This window comes from Trichoplusia ni, chromosome 9, assembly GCF_003590095.1.
Source record: "Trichoplusia ni isolate ovarian cell line Hi5 chromosome 9, tn1, whole genome shotgun sequence".
Taxonomy (NCBI): Eukaryota; Metazoa; Arthropoda; class Insecta; order Lepidoptera; family Noctuidae; genus Trichoplusia; species Trichoplusia ni.
The window spans coordinates 13,235,762-13,255,301 of NC_039486.1; the positions used below are offsets into that span (position 1 = coordinate 13,235,762).

Here is a 19,540-nt window from a genome sequence, read left to right on the forward strand (position 1 = left end):
TGGGCAGAGCTATGCCTAGTCACGATTTTTGCGCTGTTATTTTTAACGCCTCTTTATGCGAAGAAATAAAGTACTGCAGCACTTTTAAGCTTGATTATATCTATTATAAAATTATGAAGTTTTTAAGCCGATGTGCAGATTTTCATTTTTTTTGTATTATGAACAGCCCTTTAAAGTGCAAAAATAAAATTATCGAAATTTTAACTCATTTATCATAATTCTACATAACAGAAAAAGAGAATAGATAAGAAATAAAAACCTTCATACGTACATACTTACAGATCAAACTCAGAACCTCCTTTTTGAGACGGTAAAAGCCTTAAAACCTTCTCCTGAATGTAACAAATACTTTTCTGAAAACGGCGTCCAAATTGCTGTAGCCAAACGCGAGATAATCGCAAAAAAACATACATACATAAAACAGATCAAACTAAGAACCTCCTTGTTTTAAGTTGGTTAAAAATAATAGTAAAACAATAAGAGTTATGAAAGAAGAACACCTAAATGATATTCAAATACATGCACTGTCACGTCCTGTACGGTATTTAGTCATGATTAAAGTGACTATTAATAGCGTTGTAATTCCTGCGCAGATTTACACCATTCAAACCTCTTTGCTTAATGAACACTAGGAATTTTAAACAGTTTAAGTTTGTATCTACTTGGCTTGAGACCTTTTGCATACCCTTCCCCTTCCTTCGACATTAGGTCCCGAGTCCTACTTGATCAGTTTTATTTTTACTTGCTTTTTAGGGGTAAAACTATGCTAAATCCAAATAGCAAAGTACACCAATATGCTGAGCGAAATGTTCTCGTAAAGATAAAAAAGATTTTTGTTTGTTTTTTTTCTAAGAATAAAATGAAACATCTTGATAAAAACGGCTATTTTGGTATGGATACAAGCGCTGCAGACAAGAGATTCCGATTTCACGGTCAATCTAAAGGGTCGATGGATTTCGTACTAACTTTCATTGGAGCCCTATGAAAATTCACTTTGCACACCAAAATGATTTTGAAAAAGAACAAAAAGTACAAGACGATGAACAGATGAATGCAGATAAGCATTTTATTGATGACAAAATTCTGAAAATATTTTGGCTGATTTAAACATTACACGCATGCTAGTAGCACACGTCACTGTTAAAAGAACATCAGAAAGTCTGCTTCCATTTTTAACACAGAACTGTCAAAAAGAATCTTAAAAAAAAGAAATTCTACATTCAAGCAACATTTGACGTTTTTCTTTAGTTTTTTTTTGCGTTTACCGTTAAGAAGTCGGTCAGTCAGCCAGAGCGGTAATTCAAATGGTCCTGATAACATCTGTTGCGTTTCCATCTTTTCATGTTCAGCTGAATGCGCATAGAATCAAGACTCACTTGTCCCTAAGTTTAAACGGTTGCTATTTCTGTGACTTTTCGTCTCAAGTTTTCTAATATACTGCAGGAAAAGTGGAAATTCGGCAGATTTTATGTAGTTTTTACGGTAGCTTTGAAGACGACATTTTCTTTACAAAATCTCTCGTTACATTTGCATTATTTAAGAGAATTTTAGGAATAATATGGCTAATAATATCATTTGCATGGTAAAGTTGAAAATACTAGGTTGACAAAAATTGGCATTGTACAAATAATCTACTATTCTTCATCGCGAAATTACGATCTTAGCTTTAACATTTCTCCTTTATGAAGCTTATAGCAAAAAGGTTCAAAATACCATGATCAGTGGCTCATAAAGTCGGTTTTTCAATACAAATCAGGGTTGATAATAATATTTTATAATTTACGGTCGCGTAGCTCTGGCAGGCAGTTAACATTGGGCTATTAGCACAATATTTTGATAGTTGGCTCTGTGTAAACGCAATATCCAAAATTGATGGGCTAATTCAGAATTTTCAGCGCTATTTCATGCTTCATGGAGCATTTCTAATGTTAAGTAAACTGCAGACCCGATTATATTAAAATCAATATTGGTTTCATATTTCACATAATTACGTCTAATTTTCGCTTTGAATATTATTTACAGGAACACATTATATTATTTATAAATGTTTATATAACATATCGATGGTCATTCACTGTAAAATGCCTCTATTCTGCTGGATTTGGCCAGAGGGAAAACCGTAACATTGTTTGTGAAAACTCTAGGATAAAAAAATGCCGTTAAATGAGACCTGCACTCACGACTCGCAAAACTGAGGATTCCGTGCAAATAGTAAAAGATTTAACAAATTGTTTGCATAATAAATGATTTAAAAATGTGCGACCTACAAAATTCACTTGACACCAAAAAACATTTTGGCCTTAGCAACCGGTTCATGATATACAGCCTGATGAGTTAATTAAAAAATACAGCTCCGTTTTTAACTTTTGGGTTCGGACCTCTAAAAAATGTTTACAACTATCGGTAAATAATAGTTTTATATATATATATTTATTTCAAATTCGCGCTTGTCATGTAACACATATATCATGCGTAGCTCGTAGTACCATCAATTGAAACGCAGCGAAGCTACGTGAAGCTTTGATTAGTTTCTTTATAGGGTTTTATTACCAGTGCAATGTTTTTCCAATGTAGAAATTGTTACAGTATTTTAATTAACAGGGCAATGAACAGAATTCTTAAGCTTAATTAAGATATGATAAATGTCGATGTGAGTTTGTTTCTTGCTTACGCTTTCACGCCAAAACCACTAAACGATTTTACTGAAAATGGGAACCATGAGATGAAAACATTAGCATTAATAATTTCTTAGAAAAGACTGAAAAAATGTTTCCAAATGTCATATTATCCTACGAAGTTACCTCCCAAATGCATAATAGATAAATCTATTCATCTCCAACAAAAGTATTGATAACGCAAAAAAACATAAACCTCCTTTCCTTTTAGAAACAGTGAAACAGGAGGAACAAAAACGCCTGCTATCAGCGTTGAATCTAGGTTCGTTGCTTGTTATACCCGGTAGGGAACAAACCCTGACGACTCCAATGGAGGCTTTGAGAGCCTTCACAATACAGCTAACGTTGGTACATCTATTTGACTGATGTATCCTAGCCCATTGCAAAAATACACCGGCTTCTAACAAAGGATTTTCAACTTTATGTTCCCGTGTCAGAGTTTTGTTTGCTGATGTGGTGCTTTCTGCTTGACAATCATTAGACGTGGTGATAGAGATGTGAAGCCGGTGTTATTGTTTTGGTGTTTAGATGGAAAGTGTGACAAACTGGCCTTATCAGTGGTTCTTAAAATAAAACTTTAATCATAAAGATTAATTTGGATTGTGACAATTTTAGAGTTTGTGATAAATGTAAAAAAGTTATAATTAATCTAAAATTTTAATTAGAAGAACGAGATAAACAGACTTCATTTAAAATATTTGTATCCTATTTACTAATAGTACCTGATATTATTTTAAGAAAGAATTTCCACGCGACGTTTCTTTGTAACCTATCAATAATTATAAGGTCTAAACTCTTTTGGTAAATACTCGTACAATAGTTTTTCTACGTATTCTATTCCAGTAAAAATCAATGAATTCAATTCACCTTTCATTTTGCGCCGGGAGAGTCCTAGGTCTAACAGTGGATCAATATAAGCTGGGTTGATTGATAGCTAGAAGTCTAGAATACATGAAAGAGACTAGAGTATTTATAACGACTGTATATAAATGTATTACTGACTCATATATGATTGACTTGTTGGTTTAGCGGTTAACGGCTATGCCTGCTATAATGGAGGTCGTGGGTTCGATTCCCACCCGGGCCGAAATCTTTAACGATCATTTGTTCTAAATTCATTGTTCATTTTGATTTAGAAATATTTAAATATGTTTATCAGTTGTGTTTAATACTGATAATAGAAGCTTTGCTTAGTTTGAGACTTGATGGCTTTGTTTTAAAGTTGTGTAATATAATTATTATCACTGTAAACCAACTAAAACAAACCAAGTTATTAAGTTTAATGATACCCTAAAATAGTAGGTAGCGTACAAGTGATAACACTTAAATTGAAAGGTTTATTCACCGAGAAAACTTACCTCTGTCTCCGAAGTGATACTAAAGGAAGTGTGGAAGGGAGATGACGCTATACAAAGTGTGTGTTTCTGTCTTGCTTCTGCAATAACGTAATCTTACTCTTCAAGGTGATGGTAGAGTCCCAGCTCTAAATTATTTGAATGGTTTCATTCTGAGACATGTCTTAGGTAATGACAGTCATCTCGCTTATATGTGAATGTAATACGTATCTGTTATAAATTTGATACGTGAGCGACATTCGAGAACTTATCAATACATTGGAGGATAGCGGCTTAATGATAGTGTAGTATTAACATCGCTTGAAATGACTGCATGAATTTGCATAATTGCTCGGTTTAAAGGTTATTTAATGCCATAATTGTACACAACTTTCGTGTAGGCATTAAATGTCCGTCTAACTTACATCTTTGCATGCTTTGCGTTTTCCTTACCTTAAAGTAGTTAAAGCAGATCAAACATGAAGAAATGTGTATTTCTACTCGAAAATTAACCTTTACACTCAACTTGCTCATCATTAAAAACATTGAGTAGAATGAGTTCAGTTAAGCTTTTGCAGATCTGAAAAAGAGAAGGAAGAGATCAAGAAAAATAAACAAATGTGACAATTTTACCGATAATGTTCATCATCATCATTGAAGCTATAGACCATCCTCTGCTGGACAGAGGCCGCCCCCTGTGATCGCCATAAAGACTGGTGGGAAAAATATGAAATTCAGCGCGTACCTCCCGACTTAACAATAAAGCTCACTCATCGGAAATATCCTTACTAACATTAATTTCATTACAAGTATAGTCATAAGCTCAAGTTATCACAAATTCCTCTTTCGATCTCTGATAAATTCCTTTCTAATTTAAAGGATTAATCTTTTACATGTAATATTTAATTTTCCATTGGATTAAGTGGTGTAACGTATCGTTCAGAATTCTGGTCCGTCTAGACTGGGAAAGTACCACGATCTTAATACATAAGTAATTAGTCTGAGGTGAAAAGGTCTTGGGAGGTGGGTTTCTGAATAATAGAACCTTATATTACAAGACTGACGATCAAAATATTGTGTTTATTATCTAAAATTCATAAAATATTGTGAAGGGTAGATGAAGTGAAATCAAATTTGAAAACAAAGATAATATAGGCATTACACCATAACACCAACAATTGAATTGCAAACAATTGGAACCAAAGTGAAAATGCCATACCATATAATTCACGCGAATAAGACACGAACGAATCGCTAAGTTGCCTCAAAGCCTCCTTTATCCTTCAGATCCTATTACAGCGAATTTTAATTGACAAAATAAAAAAATCTCACAAAGGATGCTTTGAGAATGGGGCAAGCGCTGCATAACTATATCCTCAATAAACCGAGCCGTTGTCTCAGTTTCCTGAAGAATTATGCTTTTTTCAGATCCGCCCTAAAGGATTATCTTTTTTTTCAGGTCCGCCCTAAGGGCAATTGGTGGCAGGATGAGTGGGAGCGGGCTGCGGGGCGGGCGCCGCATCCCCACGCCGATGCCTCCGCCCAAAGAAGCAGTACATCAGCCCAGGTTCGTAAATTGTTACTCTTACATTTTGGGCAACGAAAATGAATGTATGAAAGGAGAAGTTATGGGTTTTGTGAGGTAGTGTGAAAGTTTCCTAGAATAATGTCGTTATCTAGAATGGAGTGCATCATAAAGTACGATTTTAATGCATTTTGTAGTAGTTTGAGAATATGAGATGATAAAGTCAAACTAGTTTACTTAAGCTAAAACTACAAATATGACTTGAATTAAGTCAGGCTTTACTCTGGATTTATCATATAAGTCATGTTATGTACTTTGAATTATCCTGTACTTTATTCATAAATAAATGATTTCGTTAGTCCTATATTTTCTGAAAGTATTCGATAGAGGTGTTTTAATTATTTATTTCAGGCTACCTATCCTAAATTTTATTACAATAATATTTTCTCAAAAAAAAGTATTTCTTTACCTAAAGTTACTATTTAGTTAAAAACGTGCCCACAAAAGGCAGTTCTAACAAGAAACAGCAACAAGGTGGTATAATTTATGTGGACCACACAAACACTGGCAGTATAAAATCGTTCAATGTAAATACACGTACCGGTGTCTACAGAAACCACATGTAGTGGAACATTTCAAAGAAGTTTGTGTATCAGATCACCACGTCTATTGATGTTTCTAATCCTAATATGGCTACATAGCATCTAGATAAAGAAATGATAATCTAAAAATATCGGAATTCAAAGTTTTTAGATTATTTTTTATAAATTGATCTTGGTTACCTTGATCCACGTACAATTTGAGCAAGGTAATGAACAAATGAAATCAAATGTCTCTCAGACCATAATAACTACGTGGTTTGATCTTTCTAATCCAAATATGACTTGATACATATACCTAAACTAGCTGTTGCCCGCGACTTCGTCCACGTGGTTAGAATTTTCCCCATTTTCCATTGTATCTTCGCTCCTATTAGTCGCAGCGTGATGTTATATAGCCTATAGCCTTCCTCGATAAATGGTCTATTCAACACAAAAAGAATTTTTCAAATCGAACCAGTGGTTCCCGAGATTAGCGCGTTCAAACAAACAAACAAACAAACTTTTCAGCTTTATATATTAGTAAGTATAGAGTATAGATATAGAAAATGATATAAAAAAACTTTGAAGTCTATTTATCAAGGCCACTTTCATTTTCTGACAATGGTTCTTGATTACCTTGCTCCACGTAAAATTTGAACCAAGACAATAAAACCAGATTCCATTTATTAAAATACCTATAAAATGCTCCTAAATTGTTTAGAGACAAATTGAAAACAGTTCATAACAAAGGTCCCTTTGAAGTCCCTTCAGACATCTTTCTCGTTCAAATACTGTAATGACACTTAGTAAGGGCAACCCGGAGATTGGGATCGGCCTTATAAGCTGTGAACTTTGGCCCTTGTTTCATGTAAATTGAGATCTTATTACAATTCTCGCATTTTGAGGATCTAATCTACATTAATATAATGAAAAGGAACTGTTTGCAAGATTTTGTTGGGATTCATTTGTTTATTATTGGATTAGTTTTGTTGCGAGCTTCTGTTCTGATTGAGTTGTTTCCGTTTCCGTAACGTTTGCTATCGCGTTGATTATTTGATGAAATATTTTTATTCCTGTTAGGTTTCGATAGGAGTTCGAAATTGAGGAACAAAATTTTGGGTGTTTGATGATGTGTTATTTTTTTTTTGTTATTTATCTTACATTTCCATGGAAATTATCTCCAAATGCATACCTATGCATTTGATAATTCGATTTAGCATTAAATTAGGAGAGACTCGGGATCTTTTAGTAAAAATCATTAAGCTTTTACATATTTTGTCGATAGGGAAAAAATAGCTCCAGTCATCATTTTTTCAAAACCATAAAACTCTTTTACCTCGTAAATCAAGAGCAATTCTTGCCAGATATTATCCCAGTTCCGACAGAAACCTTTGATAATTCAGCTGCAACTCGAACACTAGCATCGTTAATTACAGGCGCTATACACTGTGAGAGATACAAGATCACTGCAATCACCAGGGAGGGTGTAGAACCATTTATAATAGTTGGCTTGGCTTGACAAACGGGACAGAATGTAACCGATATGGTTGTTTCAGTTACAAGCTGAACCGTATCATGTGACTGGGAATCCAACGTTGGGCTATGTACTTATAGGTTGAATGATGACAGGATAATGACAGGTCTGACAATTTTAGGTACATCTGTCGGTTGCTCAAATGTTGTTTTTAGCTGAAAGTTCATCGGCATCTATTTAGTTATAAACCTACATTAGATATAGGTTTTTTGAGATATTGAAATTAATGCTAAGAAAATCGCTTATTCTAGACATGGATGAACTTCAAAGAAGTATAGCTAGATCTAGCATTTATAGTGTGAGTGACTTTTTGTGTTTGTTCTGCATGTAGCTGAATGTTTGTAACCCCCCCCCCCCGCATTACAAGGCTAACATTCCTTAACGTGGCAGTCGCTGTTTTTTTTTTAACCTACAAATTACTATCTTAAAAAAAGTATTATGTAAAAGTTTCAAGATTACCAAGCAAATATTTTCTTAACCAAGTTTTTTAAGAAGCAATGTTAGTGCCAGCGTTACGTGCCTTTAAACATAGGAGTGATACTTAGTTGGACATAGGAATAAAAGTTAGCACTGCACAGTTACTTGTGTAGGGTCTCAGCATTATGCTGAGCATCGGCCGTTTTGTGTTAATATGACGCATATTTTCCCCCTTTTATTTTCTATTTTAATTTATTTGTTTTTGTGTGTATGCGTCACTTTTTTAGCACAAATAAATATATTTTCTTTCTTTCTTTCTTTCTTTCTTCTTTCACAGAATAATTTATAGTGCTACGGTTAAAGTGCGTGAAATAGCCAACTTATCATTAAGTTTTGTCTTAGAATAAGTTGGAGAATAAATCATCGCTCACCCACAAGTGAGCAAGGGTAGTGAGCGCGATCGCTCCTTATGTATTCAGAATTCCATGCCCAACAGTGGGAAATTATACAGGCTGATACTATTTATATGTATAACAATATAATTATGAGTAAAACCTTTCTATGTCTCGGAGAAGACACGTCAACAAAGGATTAAAACATCGGGTCAGTGTTTTCGGATTTCGTACCCAAAGTTAAAAACTGAACGCTATTATTCAGGATGCATCTTTTGTCTGTCTGCTGATCTGTCCGTCCGTCACAAGGCTGTATATCATTAACCTTAATAGCTAGACGAATTTTAATTTTTATTGGTCATCTCACCAATTGGTTTATCTCTCACCTAATTGTACGCAACCCTTACGCTAGCACTTGACCGTGTTTTTCATTAAATTTGATTATTGTTTAGAAACGCAATTAGATCCTAGGTATTATAAAACAATTATAGCGTCAATATTGTAGCAATATTTAAGTAGGCAGGTTTCCAGTTAGCCAGACATTGCCCTTTTCGTGAACTTTTATAACCGACACGCGATGTCTAATTTTCCATTAACTTACATTGTAAAATAAAAAAGGTAACGTACTGGCCAGTATGGCATTACACTACTATTTTTATGAAAGAAATAAGCAAGAATTTTATCCGTTCATTCAATTAATGGAAGAACTTTACGCAGCTACTTTTTTCATGTAGTGAGGGGTCAAATAATATTAGTTACTTTAGTATCGGGACTTGTAACGTGAAGTTTCATGTTTTAACCATTCTGTCACTTTACCTTCTAGAAGTTTTTTCTTACTCAATTGTTTAAGTGCCGTAAGATATACGACTTATTAGTGTTATGACTAAATAGTTATGCTTCAATTTATGTGTCTAATTTTTTTAAGTTTTTATTTCACGGATTGTATTGAGTTTACCAAATCCGCCATGAGCGACGTGTTGCGGGTTTGGTCCCCGCGTAAGGCAAGCGTTTGTGTGATCCACTAATGCTTGTCATGAGCTTGAGTTTCCTTCAGCACGACTTGAATATGTGTGACAACTCTTGCGACCCAAAGATTAAATATTGTTTAGCAACATAAAACGATTCACTGTCAACTGAATCTTATTGACATTTGAGTTTTCAAATTCAAATCATTTATTCACAAGAAATGTGTTAACATAGTAGTAAGTTAATTGTTCTACTTCCACATTCCACCACGACAATGGTGCGTCATGTGGAAATGTCAGCTCAGAGCCGCTGTATCGTCAACTTCATCCTAAAATAAATTGGTGAAAAAAAGCTTTAATTACCTTCCCTTAACCTTTTGGAAAAGTTGTAAAGTTTAGTAAGAATAGTGGGTAGTTTAATAAAGGAATTTGTCGCAAGACAACAGAACAAGCCAGTTACGTGAAACAATATACTTCGAAGTTATTAAGTGCACTCTTATAAGTGCTCAGTTTGGATTTCAAGGAATTCGGTGAAGCACACTCTACTTATATTAAAGTAAACAGTTTTATTAGAAGTCAAAGTATTTTCGTAACTTATTTGTATATCCTAATTAAAATATCAGAAGATTGTGATACAAGGCGTTTAGGTCTATAAGATGGGTTAAGACTTGAAGATATATTAGCAGAAGTCGGTCTTTCTAGTCTTTCTATTTGATCTTTCAAGAAGCAGACACTACTAGGACGAGTGAGTAAATGGCATTATTTCTACATTATTTGGTACTTGGTAAATGAGTCAAAGATTCGCCTTGCATGTTTCACTATGGTTTCACTTACGCTGGTTAAAAAAAAGCATAAGCAAAACTTTTTGTGTGCGTTGCAAGTGGATGATAAAATAAACCGAATTTGAAATTAATTTGAACAGTTTAACATTTTTTCTAAACTTAATCAAATTGCTACAGTATGATACCCAAACAAAGGTGCAAAGGATGCTTATTAATTAAAAAACCTATTACTATTTAAATTGAAAAAGCTCGATTCACGCCCCCATCATTAGAGGCACCAGATGTGCAGGCAACCCGTTTGGATGGCTCTTTAAAAATAAATATTTTAACTTTGACCGTAGTAATGCATGTAAAAAATTAATGCCCACATCAGCTGTGAAGGTAGTCTGTGCATTTTCGATGACAGGAACGCACAAACATATTCACGTGCGGGGAATAGCCTGTGGTGCAAGGAAAAAGAGATAGCGGATGAATAGGTTAATATAATATGAGAGTAGGTAAAGAGAGAGAGTTAGAAATTAACAAAAGAAAAATTTCAAGTTGCTATAACAATGTGAGCGAGTTCATTGTGATCTTTAACAAGTTTGGAGCAGATCTTAAGTCACAATATCAGCCTACCCAGATGATGATAAATTGTAGAGTGATATTTTAAGACGACTATGGGCAAATTTGTTTTTCATAAACGTATCCGTTAATAGTTGTACTGTACTTGGAATGTTTTACAGTGTCTCGCAACTATTAATTACCTATTTTGGTTCCTACTTTTAATATTGGCCTTTAGCATTTTTCCCATAACTTGTACCACCGCCCACCCTACCGTCAGTCTATTACCGTGGACTGTGTCGTCTGCGTAAAGCATTAATAAATCCAGTAAACAAGGTATTCATATTTTGACGCGTTTCGACTTCGACGTGTCACGCAATGAATTAACTTTCCGAATAAAAGTGAGTTTTTCAACTCCATTGCAGTTTACGTCTTTTGAATTCTCATAAAACTGTGAAATCATGGTGACAGGCAAGCAATTGAGCGTGCTTCAGTTTAGCTCGTTTAATTGGTACTAACTTGGAAATTATAGTGGTGTGTGGTAGTTCTGTGTTATAGGGTGCAATTTATGATAGATAATTGGTTATGTCGTGACCGGGTTACTTTTCTTTAAATAAAACTTTTTGGAATACCTATGAGTAAGAAATTATAATGATTGTTTTTGATTATAGATAATTATTGCACGGAACTGCTTTAGGAGAAATACTAACTTTACTTTACAATTGTCTGCAGACATAGCGACCGGCGTTGTCACTCCCGTATAAAAGGCCTTGTTAGCCATCAGCGCAAATGCCAAAATCAGAAAAACGAATACGGCTGCTGTTTCAATTTTCTGTCATAGATGTAAGAGGCCTGTGATGACTTTAGGAGAAATTACTCTCTATTTTTACTCTACCTACAATCTAAAGACACTATTCAGGGAGACTAATAATGAATACCATCCAAAACTTACTTGGAGTCATAATATAAGGCGAAATACACTTTCTGACAATCTTATCATAATCTCTACCCAGCAAAAATACTACCTAATAAATTCATACTTTACTAATATACATCTTCTTATCAAAACATGAATAGGTCATCAAAACGACCAATCTTTTAAGCTTCCTAACATTACCCCGCAAATCCCCAATTCAGTTCCAAGAACGGAGCCAACATCTATAGCACAAGAGGCTAAGGATCCTCAAGTGGCCATACCGTGGCATTGTTAGTTGGTTTCTCGTAAAAAATGCACGCCGGCTTCAGGGCAGTATTCAAGTGCCACCACCAGGCTCACGCTCGTCGTACGGTAAAAAGAAATAGGAATGCTAGATGTGTTTATGATTACCGGATTGGGGATTTTTAATGTCTTTTCAATGTGAACCTTTTGGGGAAAAAGGGGGAACGAGTAATGCAGTTTTGGGTTCGTTTTGGTTTTCCGTATGTAAGGGGTAAAAACGGAAATATTGTCTGTCCGTATTTGAATAGGCTGATTGTCATGAAACGCGTTTGTAAGTGATTTTCAATTTAACGGATAATGTTGTGAATAATTCTTTATCATTGGTGGGACAGAGTCCGGGATATTCATCCACACCTAGAGATCTACAACTTTAAATATTGGGACAAACGTTTGTAAATAACTCAAATGTTTATCACACTCAGAGATAAAGATTAGATCAATTGATGTGGTCGTAAATGCATACGAAAATAAACCTTATGCTTTTGCAATAAGGTTCACCTTATACATTCTACATAATCAGCACCCTACAAGGCCAATTTTGATGAAGAATTTATTTTCTCTAAAATTAACTCTTTTAGTAACTTTGTTCGATGGTCTTAAAGCTTTCATTGCTGTGACGTATCCAGTAAACTAAAGCTTTCATACTTCACCTTACATTAACCATTGAAGCAGCCATTATACCGGTTTCTCTGGACAATATAGCCTATTAATATTACCAGAGTAACTATTTTTACTAAAACTTACTACGCGATGTTTAATGAAATGTGAACCTTATTACAAGCGTTTTAAGTACAAATTATTTACTAACTCTTATTAATTAAAGTCAGTCAGAGCACATTTTTTTATTAATATTTATTATGACTAATTATGATTTTTTAAATCGCTATGAAATCGTATCAATTAATCAGTCTCAGTAACGTCTTTATACATTTCGGTACATATTGCTTTGAAGATGATAATATTGTGTATTTTGTATCAACATGATAAGAACAAATACACCATTGTGACATGGATAAGAGTAACCATTGAACCGATAAAATACAAAGAACAAGTTAATAGCTTATCTTAATTATACAATTTATTTAAGAAATTATCATGTACGGAGTTTTAACTTTGGAGGATAAAACTGCTAATACAAAACCCAAAAAGATTTTTGTCAGAAGTGGGATTCGAACCCACGCCCACAGAAGTGGACTGCGACCTGAACGCAGCGCCTTAGACCGCTCGGCCATCCTGACGGTGATCTAATGGTCGAAATACCTATTTCGTATGTGCTATGTTTTTTTCCCCACGTTATGTTATTTGCGGTCAGTATGTGGAGGAATAATAGCGCGACATATTTAAGTCGTTTATATTTTATTCAAGAAAACAGTTTTAACTTTAAAGGAGCAAGTAGGCTAAATAAAAAAAACTATCAATGTTTATCTTAAAACGTATCTCCAGATATATTGAAATAAAAAATTGAATGCTACTATATGAATATACTATGGATATAATAGAGTTTTTTTCTAGAGTTGCTCTAGTCTAGATATATTTTTTTACATTTTTTTTATAAAAACCCTTAGTATCGGAAACGATTGTAAAATATTGATCAGAGAATTCATGATTGTATAAAAATAGAAACAAAATGGGACACCTGGAAAAACAACACAGAAAGTAGATTCAGGATAAAAAAACTTAAGGATCATTAAGATCAGTAAGTAGGTCTGTGGTCATTATTCTTGCAATAATGAATAAACAGTACAGATTTGACATAGAACTTATTCTTTGCGGCAAAATATATCATGTGTCTATGTATGTATGTACGAGTTCAAGACTTCCGGTAATCATACATACAACTTATATATATATATAATTCGCCTATTCATAGTAGTGCAAAAACACTTGTAAATTACTGATGCACATTACGAGGACAATATGGCGTCGCGTCCGGTATACCGTTTGATCCCGCCATGTGGTTCCGGTGACGGTGGACCGGCGCGTGCGCAGCACACGTGTTCGCATGATTGTGCTCCTGTTTTACCTAATAAATTTCCGTGGAATGTTTTTTTTTGGATTAAAAATTGTATTGGAGAATAGTATAGTTTTTTCAACAGGACCTACCCATTTTTTGCTGAACTTTTGACAGGACCTAATTAGACCAGCAATTTTTTTTTCTGCCTTTTCTCATAGTTCTGTTAGATTTTATGTGATATCCACAACCTATCGGACTTGAGTGTGTTGCTAATTTAAAATTATCATTATCACGTATTACTCTACTTCATTTTAAAACGAACTAACTACAGACATTATACTTTGTCGTATTATAAGATTAATAAGAAGCAATAATAAAAGTGCGAAGTGCAACAAAATTGTTTAAAGTTACAGCAAGCTTGGTCACCCGCTAATTAAATTTTATCGTTATATCCTGCCCGACATTGGCCAATATAACTCCAATTATCTTAACTCCGCTGCCGGCATCAAAACTTTATTGACCACGTGCAATTGGGAAATAAAAATGGTTGCTATATTTTTCAAGGAAGCTTTGTTATGTGGTGTAATTGTGATAGAGTTCAAAAGTTAATAAGCTTGGCTACTCTTTATGTTAACTATTTGCTAAGAAATATTAATCTCCTTTAAAGTGGTACGATTTTAATCGTAACGGGCATACCAGAATTTTATCTATACTAATATATAAAGCTGAAGAGTTTGTTTGTTTGTTTGAACGCGCTAATCTCAGGAACTACTGGTCCAAATTGAAAAAATATTGTTGTGTTGAATAGACCATTCATCGAGGAAGGCTTTAGGCTATAAACCATGACGCTGCGACTAATAGGAGCTAAGATACAATGGAAAATATGAAAAAACCGGGCAAGTATAAATCATAACTTATATCTTCTACCCACGGGGACGAAGTCGCGGGCAACAGCTAGTATGAATATAAAGGTTCAGAATGGCACCCGTTCAATTTAGTAGTAACTAGTACCATCTCCAAAATCTAAGAAATTATTTCTAGATCTTCTTTTGAAATCCGGCATCAATTGTTTCCGTCCAAAGAGCTCGATGAAAATCCGGAACGGCTTGCCTTTACTACGACAAAGAATTTGAATAAGAATGAACTTCATTGCTTTCTAACTAATTGGTAAAAGCTATTAAGCCCATTCCGAAGCCAGATACGACGTAGCTAACGACACAATCGTTAGACACTTGCAAGTAAATAGATAAGATCGCAAGCTTAATTCAGATACAAATGAGAGAGTTGCTTAAAACTATTTAGGACTCCCACTCCACTCAGCAACTGACTCAGTTTCTTTATCCTAAAGACAGCTCAGCAATGAATGCTTTGCATCATTTAAGTTTAAGGTAATTAGCCTGCAAAAAGCAGCTTTTAATTAAACATTTTCAGTTGACGTTTGCAACTTAACGTTTAAAGAAGAAATCCCATTTCCCCGCTTCCATTTTACACGGATTTATTTAGAGTTTAGAGTTATTTATATTCTGCTTTGACTCTTTTGAGATTTTACGATGATTTAAAACTATTAGTATTTCATCGGTCTGGCTATTTTGTTGTTATTTTTACTTTTACAACGGAGTAGGCATGTGTGGAGTTGTTCGATGAAGGTATTATGGGTCGTATGACTAATCCCATAATATTGTCTTTATATTTAGCGTTACTTGCTGATTATTTTATTGATCACATAGCTTTATCTTTTGTAGTGTTTTACTGATAATTTGTTTAAGATCTTTAGTAGACTGGCTAAAAACAGTTTCTTGAAATTGTTTGTCAGTGTAATACCTATTTTGTTCTTACCTTTCTACTATAAATTCTTCACACTTATCATTTAAACGTGCCATTGTCTTTGTTAAAAGATATTGATTCCGTTACTAAAATCTGAACAGGTCAAGTCCTAATTAGTCCATATGCCTTAGTGTTCAGCTTATTGTTTACGCTAAAAATGTTTTCTGATTATGCCTTACATCATCAGTTCCAAGTACTTGAATGCACTCCTCTACCTCAAAATCAAAGGGCGTCTAATAAAAGCGATCATAACTTTCGGCACCTGTTTCCTTTTGATACCGTCCAGGATTCGAGTTTCAGATCAAAGTGGATGCCGGACGCCCAACTGCGAACAATTGTGTTACTGTGAATCATGCCCCATTGGATCAATGGACTTGTTTGCTTCTTTTTGTGAATGAACCAGTTCGGTTATTATGTTGTGTGAATTATGAATTGTGTGTTCAGGTTTGATGTTGAATAGGTGTTGGTTACGCTACTAAATGTTGTTGAATCGTTCATAGACTATTTAACTTAAATCGTTGTAGTAACAATTTAATATAATCTTTTCCTATTTTATGTATAGTTAAGAAATAAAGCATAGAGCGTCGGAAAAGGATCAAGGACAATCGCGAGGATCTTCACGAAAATGGACTGGACTGATACTTCAAACAACGCCATCTCGTATTCAAAGTCATTCAAAATGTAAAATAAGACCTAAACAAAGACCACAAAACTACTCTCTCATAACATTGTACAAAGGAAAAATATTAAGTAACATCGCTTCGTGGTCACAACGATCATTGAGTACAATGAGACGCAAATAGAGAATGGGAGGCGACACCGAGGAGGGTGCGAATGTATGTCTAATTGCCTGCGGACGTGTCTCAACTCGGTTTTACGTACAAGTGCATCGGCGTAGGGCTGCTGTGGCCTCTCGATATATTTGGCTTGAGTCCTCGGGTGGAGTTTTGTGGGGAAGGGTAGCTTTAGTTTGATTTCTTCGATTTTGAATTTTAATTATTTAGGTGCTAGAAAGAACAGCATTGTGTACCCTATTGTTTGTTGTTACTAAGCCATCATCATTTTTTAACCCTTGGATTAACTGCGTTACTAGGATCTTTTCGAAACCAACTATGACATCTCTCAAGCTCTACTCAATTAACAAGCGGTCCAACCCCTAAAACATTTATCAACAAAACCAACGGACTGATAAATCAAGGATTAGTATTCCCTAATATTTTTCGCAATGCCAACCCTGAGTGTACCTGTAGCGTCATAAAGGCCACTATGCACTGCATTATGGGGTGCATAACGCACACATACATACACGTGTGTGTCGCGTGCGTGCACATAGTAAACCGAGCCGATTACTGCGGCTATAAAAACCCAAAGATAAGTACCGACGCGTTAGGGTGAAGATATAAGACAACGTATAAAATGCAACGTTTATTCCTTACCAGTCAGGGGCGACAGGGGCAATTTTTGATGCAATTCAACTACGAGTTTTACGTTCTACTTATTAGTAAAAGATTATTTGGTACTAGTTGCTGTTGAGTGCTATTTTTTGTTTGTTTTTTTTTTTGTCACCTTCCTTGGCGAGAAGTAGTTTTAGTAGCTTTTAGGATAATGTGTGCTGTTTTATACTAACGAGAAAATAAAATAGTAGTCAGGAATGAGTCGCAATGTAAAAACATCCAATCATTTGCAACAAAAATATTATCCGTGATGTAAGTAATATAAATAAGTTTATAAATAGCAATACTTATACCTTATCCCAAATAATTTCTTCATTGTATTTTGTTATTTGTGTCCTAGCGCCATCTGGTTTTCTTTGCATAAACAAAAATAAGACATTACGGTACACGCTTAAGCCAATAGATGGCGCTGTTGACGCATTTACCAGACGCCATCTAGCGACGAATACATGCCACGTTGTATAACAGTCCTACGCTCACCACATAGGTGGCAGCACTCCATGGTCTAGAAAAAAATGTAAGTGTGAAGTAAAAAGTCTATATAGTGTTATAAATTAAAGTGAGTTATATTTTTTGCAAAAGAAGATATTAGTGTGAAAGATATTCTCTAATGAGCAATAAAGTAGCAACGTCACTATAGTCAAAATCTGCAGTCTCAATGACTACGAATAATCAGTGGCAAAGGCACTCTCTATTTTTAATCCACGAAAGCTTATTCTGAGCCTCTATGACTTTGAACGTGTGTCTTGAATGTTTGTAACCCCCATGTATTTTGCCTTTCATAGATATCATGAACCTTGTTTTTTCTGTGGACATTAATTTTATTTACTTATAGCCATGTAGGTTCTCTTTAACTATTGTTGTCCTTACTAATACCAGTCCTCTATCGTGTAGTACACTCCTTATGTTTCGTCTTACTATGCCCACTTGTTTCAATTTTACAACACCTAAAACGTAAAGATGCATCTCGCTGTAGGTTAGTGCCCGAGCACTCTACACAACAAAAATAGGTACATGTTGCAAAACAAATGTTGTTCAAATTTTCTGTTTCAAAGATGAAATATTTTCAGACCTTCATATCCTCAAATGGTGTAATAACAGTAATGCAATACCTCAAAACTTTACTCTAAGATATATTAAGGATTTCGTTACCATCTTTGAATCTCTTTATTAGAATTCTTCAGCTTTAGGATTTTGTAAGATCTTAATATATATTTCGAGTTCAAAACTTTTCATTCAGAAAGTTCTTATTCTTTAAGTTATAGACCCTATGTAGTGGAAGGAATTCTTTCGGTGTGGATAATAATTACTTTTACCGGCTTTAGGGAGTGGTTTTTTTAACGTTATTCTTTTATATCTATTTGTTGTGGTCTTTCACAATTATTGGGTTCGCTTCCAAACTCATCGAATACAGCTGAATAAAGAGCTTGATGTCTACATTTCTATTATAGAGTAGAACAATTAACAACTATTGCTAAGGCTCTGCCGTCTGTCTGTCCGTATGTCACCAGTCACCAATTTCCATTTTATGGGAAAGCATTTACTGTTGCAAAATTGATTTTCTTCTTCCTATTTCTCCGGAACCTTTAGTGTCGCGGGTCCAACTTAAACATGATCGGAATATTTATATTTTGTGTTTAATTTTTTTAGGGTTGTCAAATCTTCACGTAACCGTAAGTATTACATTTGCCACGTTACGTAAATCCAACAGTTTATTACCTCCAAGTGGTTTTCCGTCTTCCCTTTGAGAAAGGCTTCTAACCTGTACCGATAGTTGATAGTCTTACAGGTACCCGAGACAGTGCCGATAAGGTCTCATTGTGAGGCGATGAGCTTGTTGCGATGACGCTCCTCGATCATACGCGCCCTATCTGCTGATCGCGGATGCTATCGAGAAAGTACGTGTCCATTGCACTTGTTGTTTAACGGCTTTTGGTTGATTCTGATTGTCGGCCAGCATGGTATTATGAATGTAATAGTTTAATTGGTTTGTGAATTGTAAATGAATAATGGTATTATCATCTTGATATTATCTTCTTCTCTTCATCTTGGTATTATTTTCTTTGACTCGCTAGAAATTGGAAAGAAGTCTTTAATCTAATTGTAGCTTTATTAGGGACAGGAATCATTAATTACACTAATATTATGACTGCCACAATAGGTAAACATAAGCTAATTTTTTTAAGTTCGTTAAAGCACGGTTATATTTGCAGCAATAAAGATACCTAAGGAGGCGAAGCTATGAGCATCTGGTAGTTAAATATTTTAATATAAAGCTTAATCTCAATGTGACCAGCTAAAACTATCTTAACTACAGGTCATACTTTTGTTTTTTCTTAAT

General features: G+C 34.7%; 1 protein-coding gene and 1 non-coding gene across 2 annotated transcripts in view; one reads left to right on the forward strand and one right to left on the reverse strand.

Annotated features, from left to right (window-relative positions):
• The window catches only part of LOC113497287 (kinesin-like protein CG14535), a 564,341-nt gene that overhangs the window by 27,260 nt on the left and 517,541 nt on the right, over positions 1 to 19,540 (forward strand). Inside the window, exon 2 of the mRNA XM_026876776.1 lies at positions 5,469 to 5,576. Coding sequence (XP_026732577.1) covers positions 5,497 to 5,576 — 80 coding nt within the window. The 5' untranslated portion in view covers positions 5,469 to 5,496. The remainder of the gene's footprint in view (positions 1 to 5,468; positions 5,577 to 19,540) is intronic.
• Trnal-cag lies at positions 13,122 to 13,205 on the reverse strand. Its single transcript has one exon. It is a non-coding gene; the product is annotated as a tRNA-Leu (tRNA).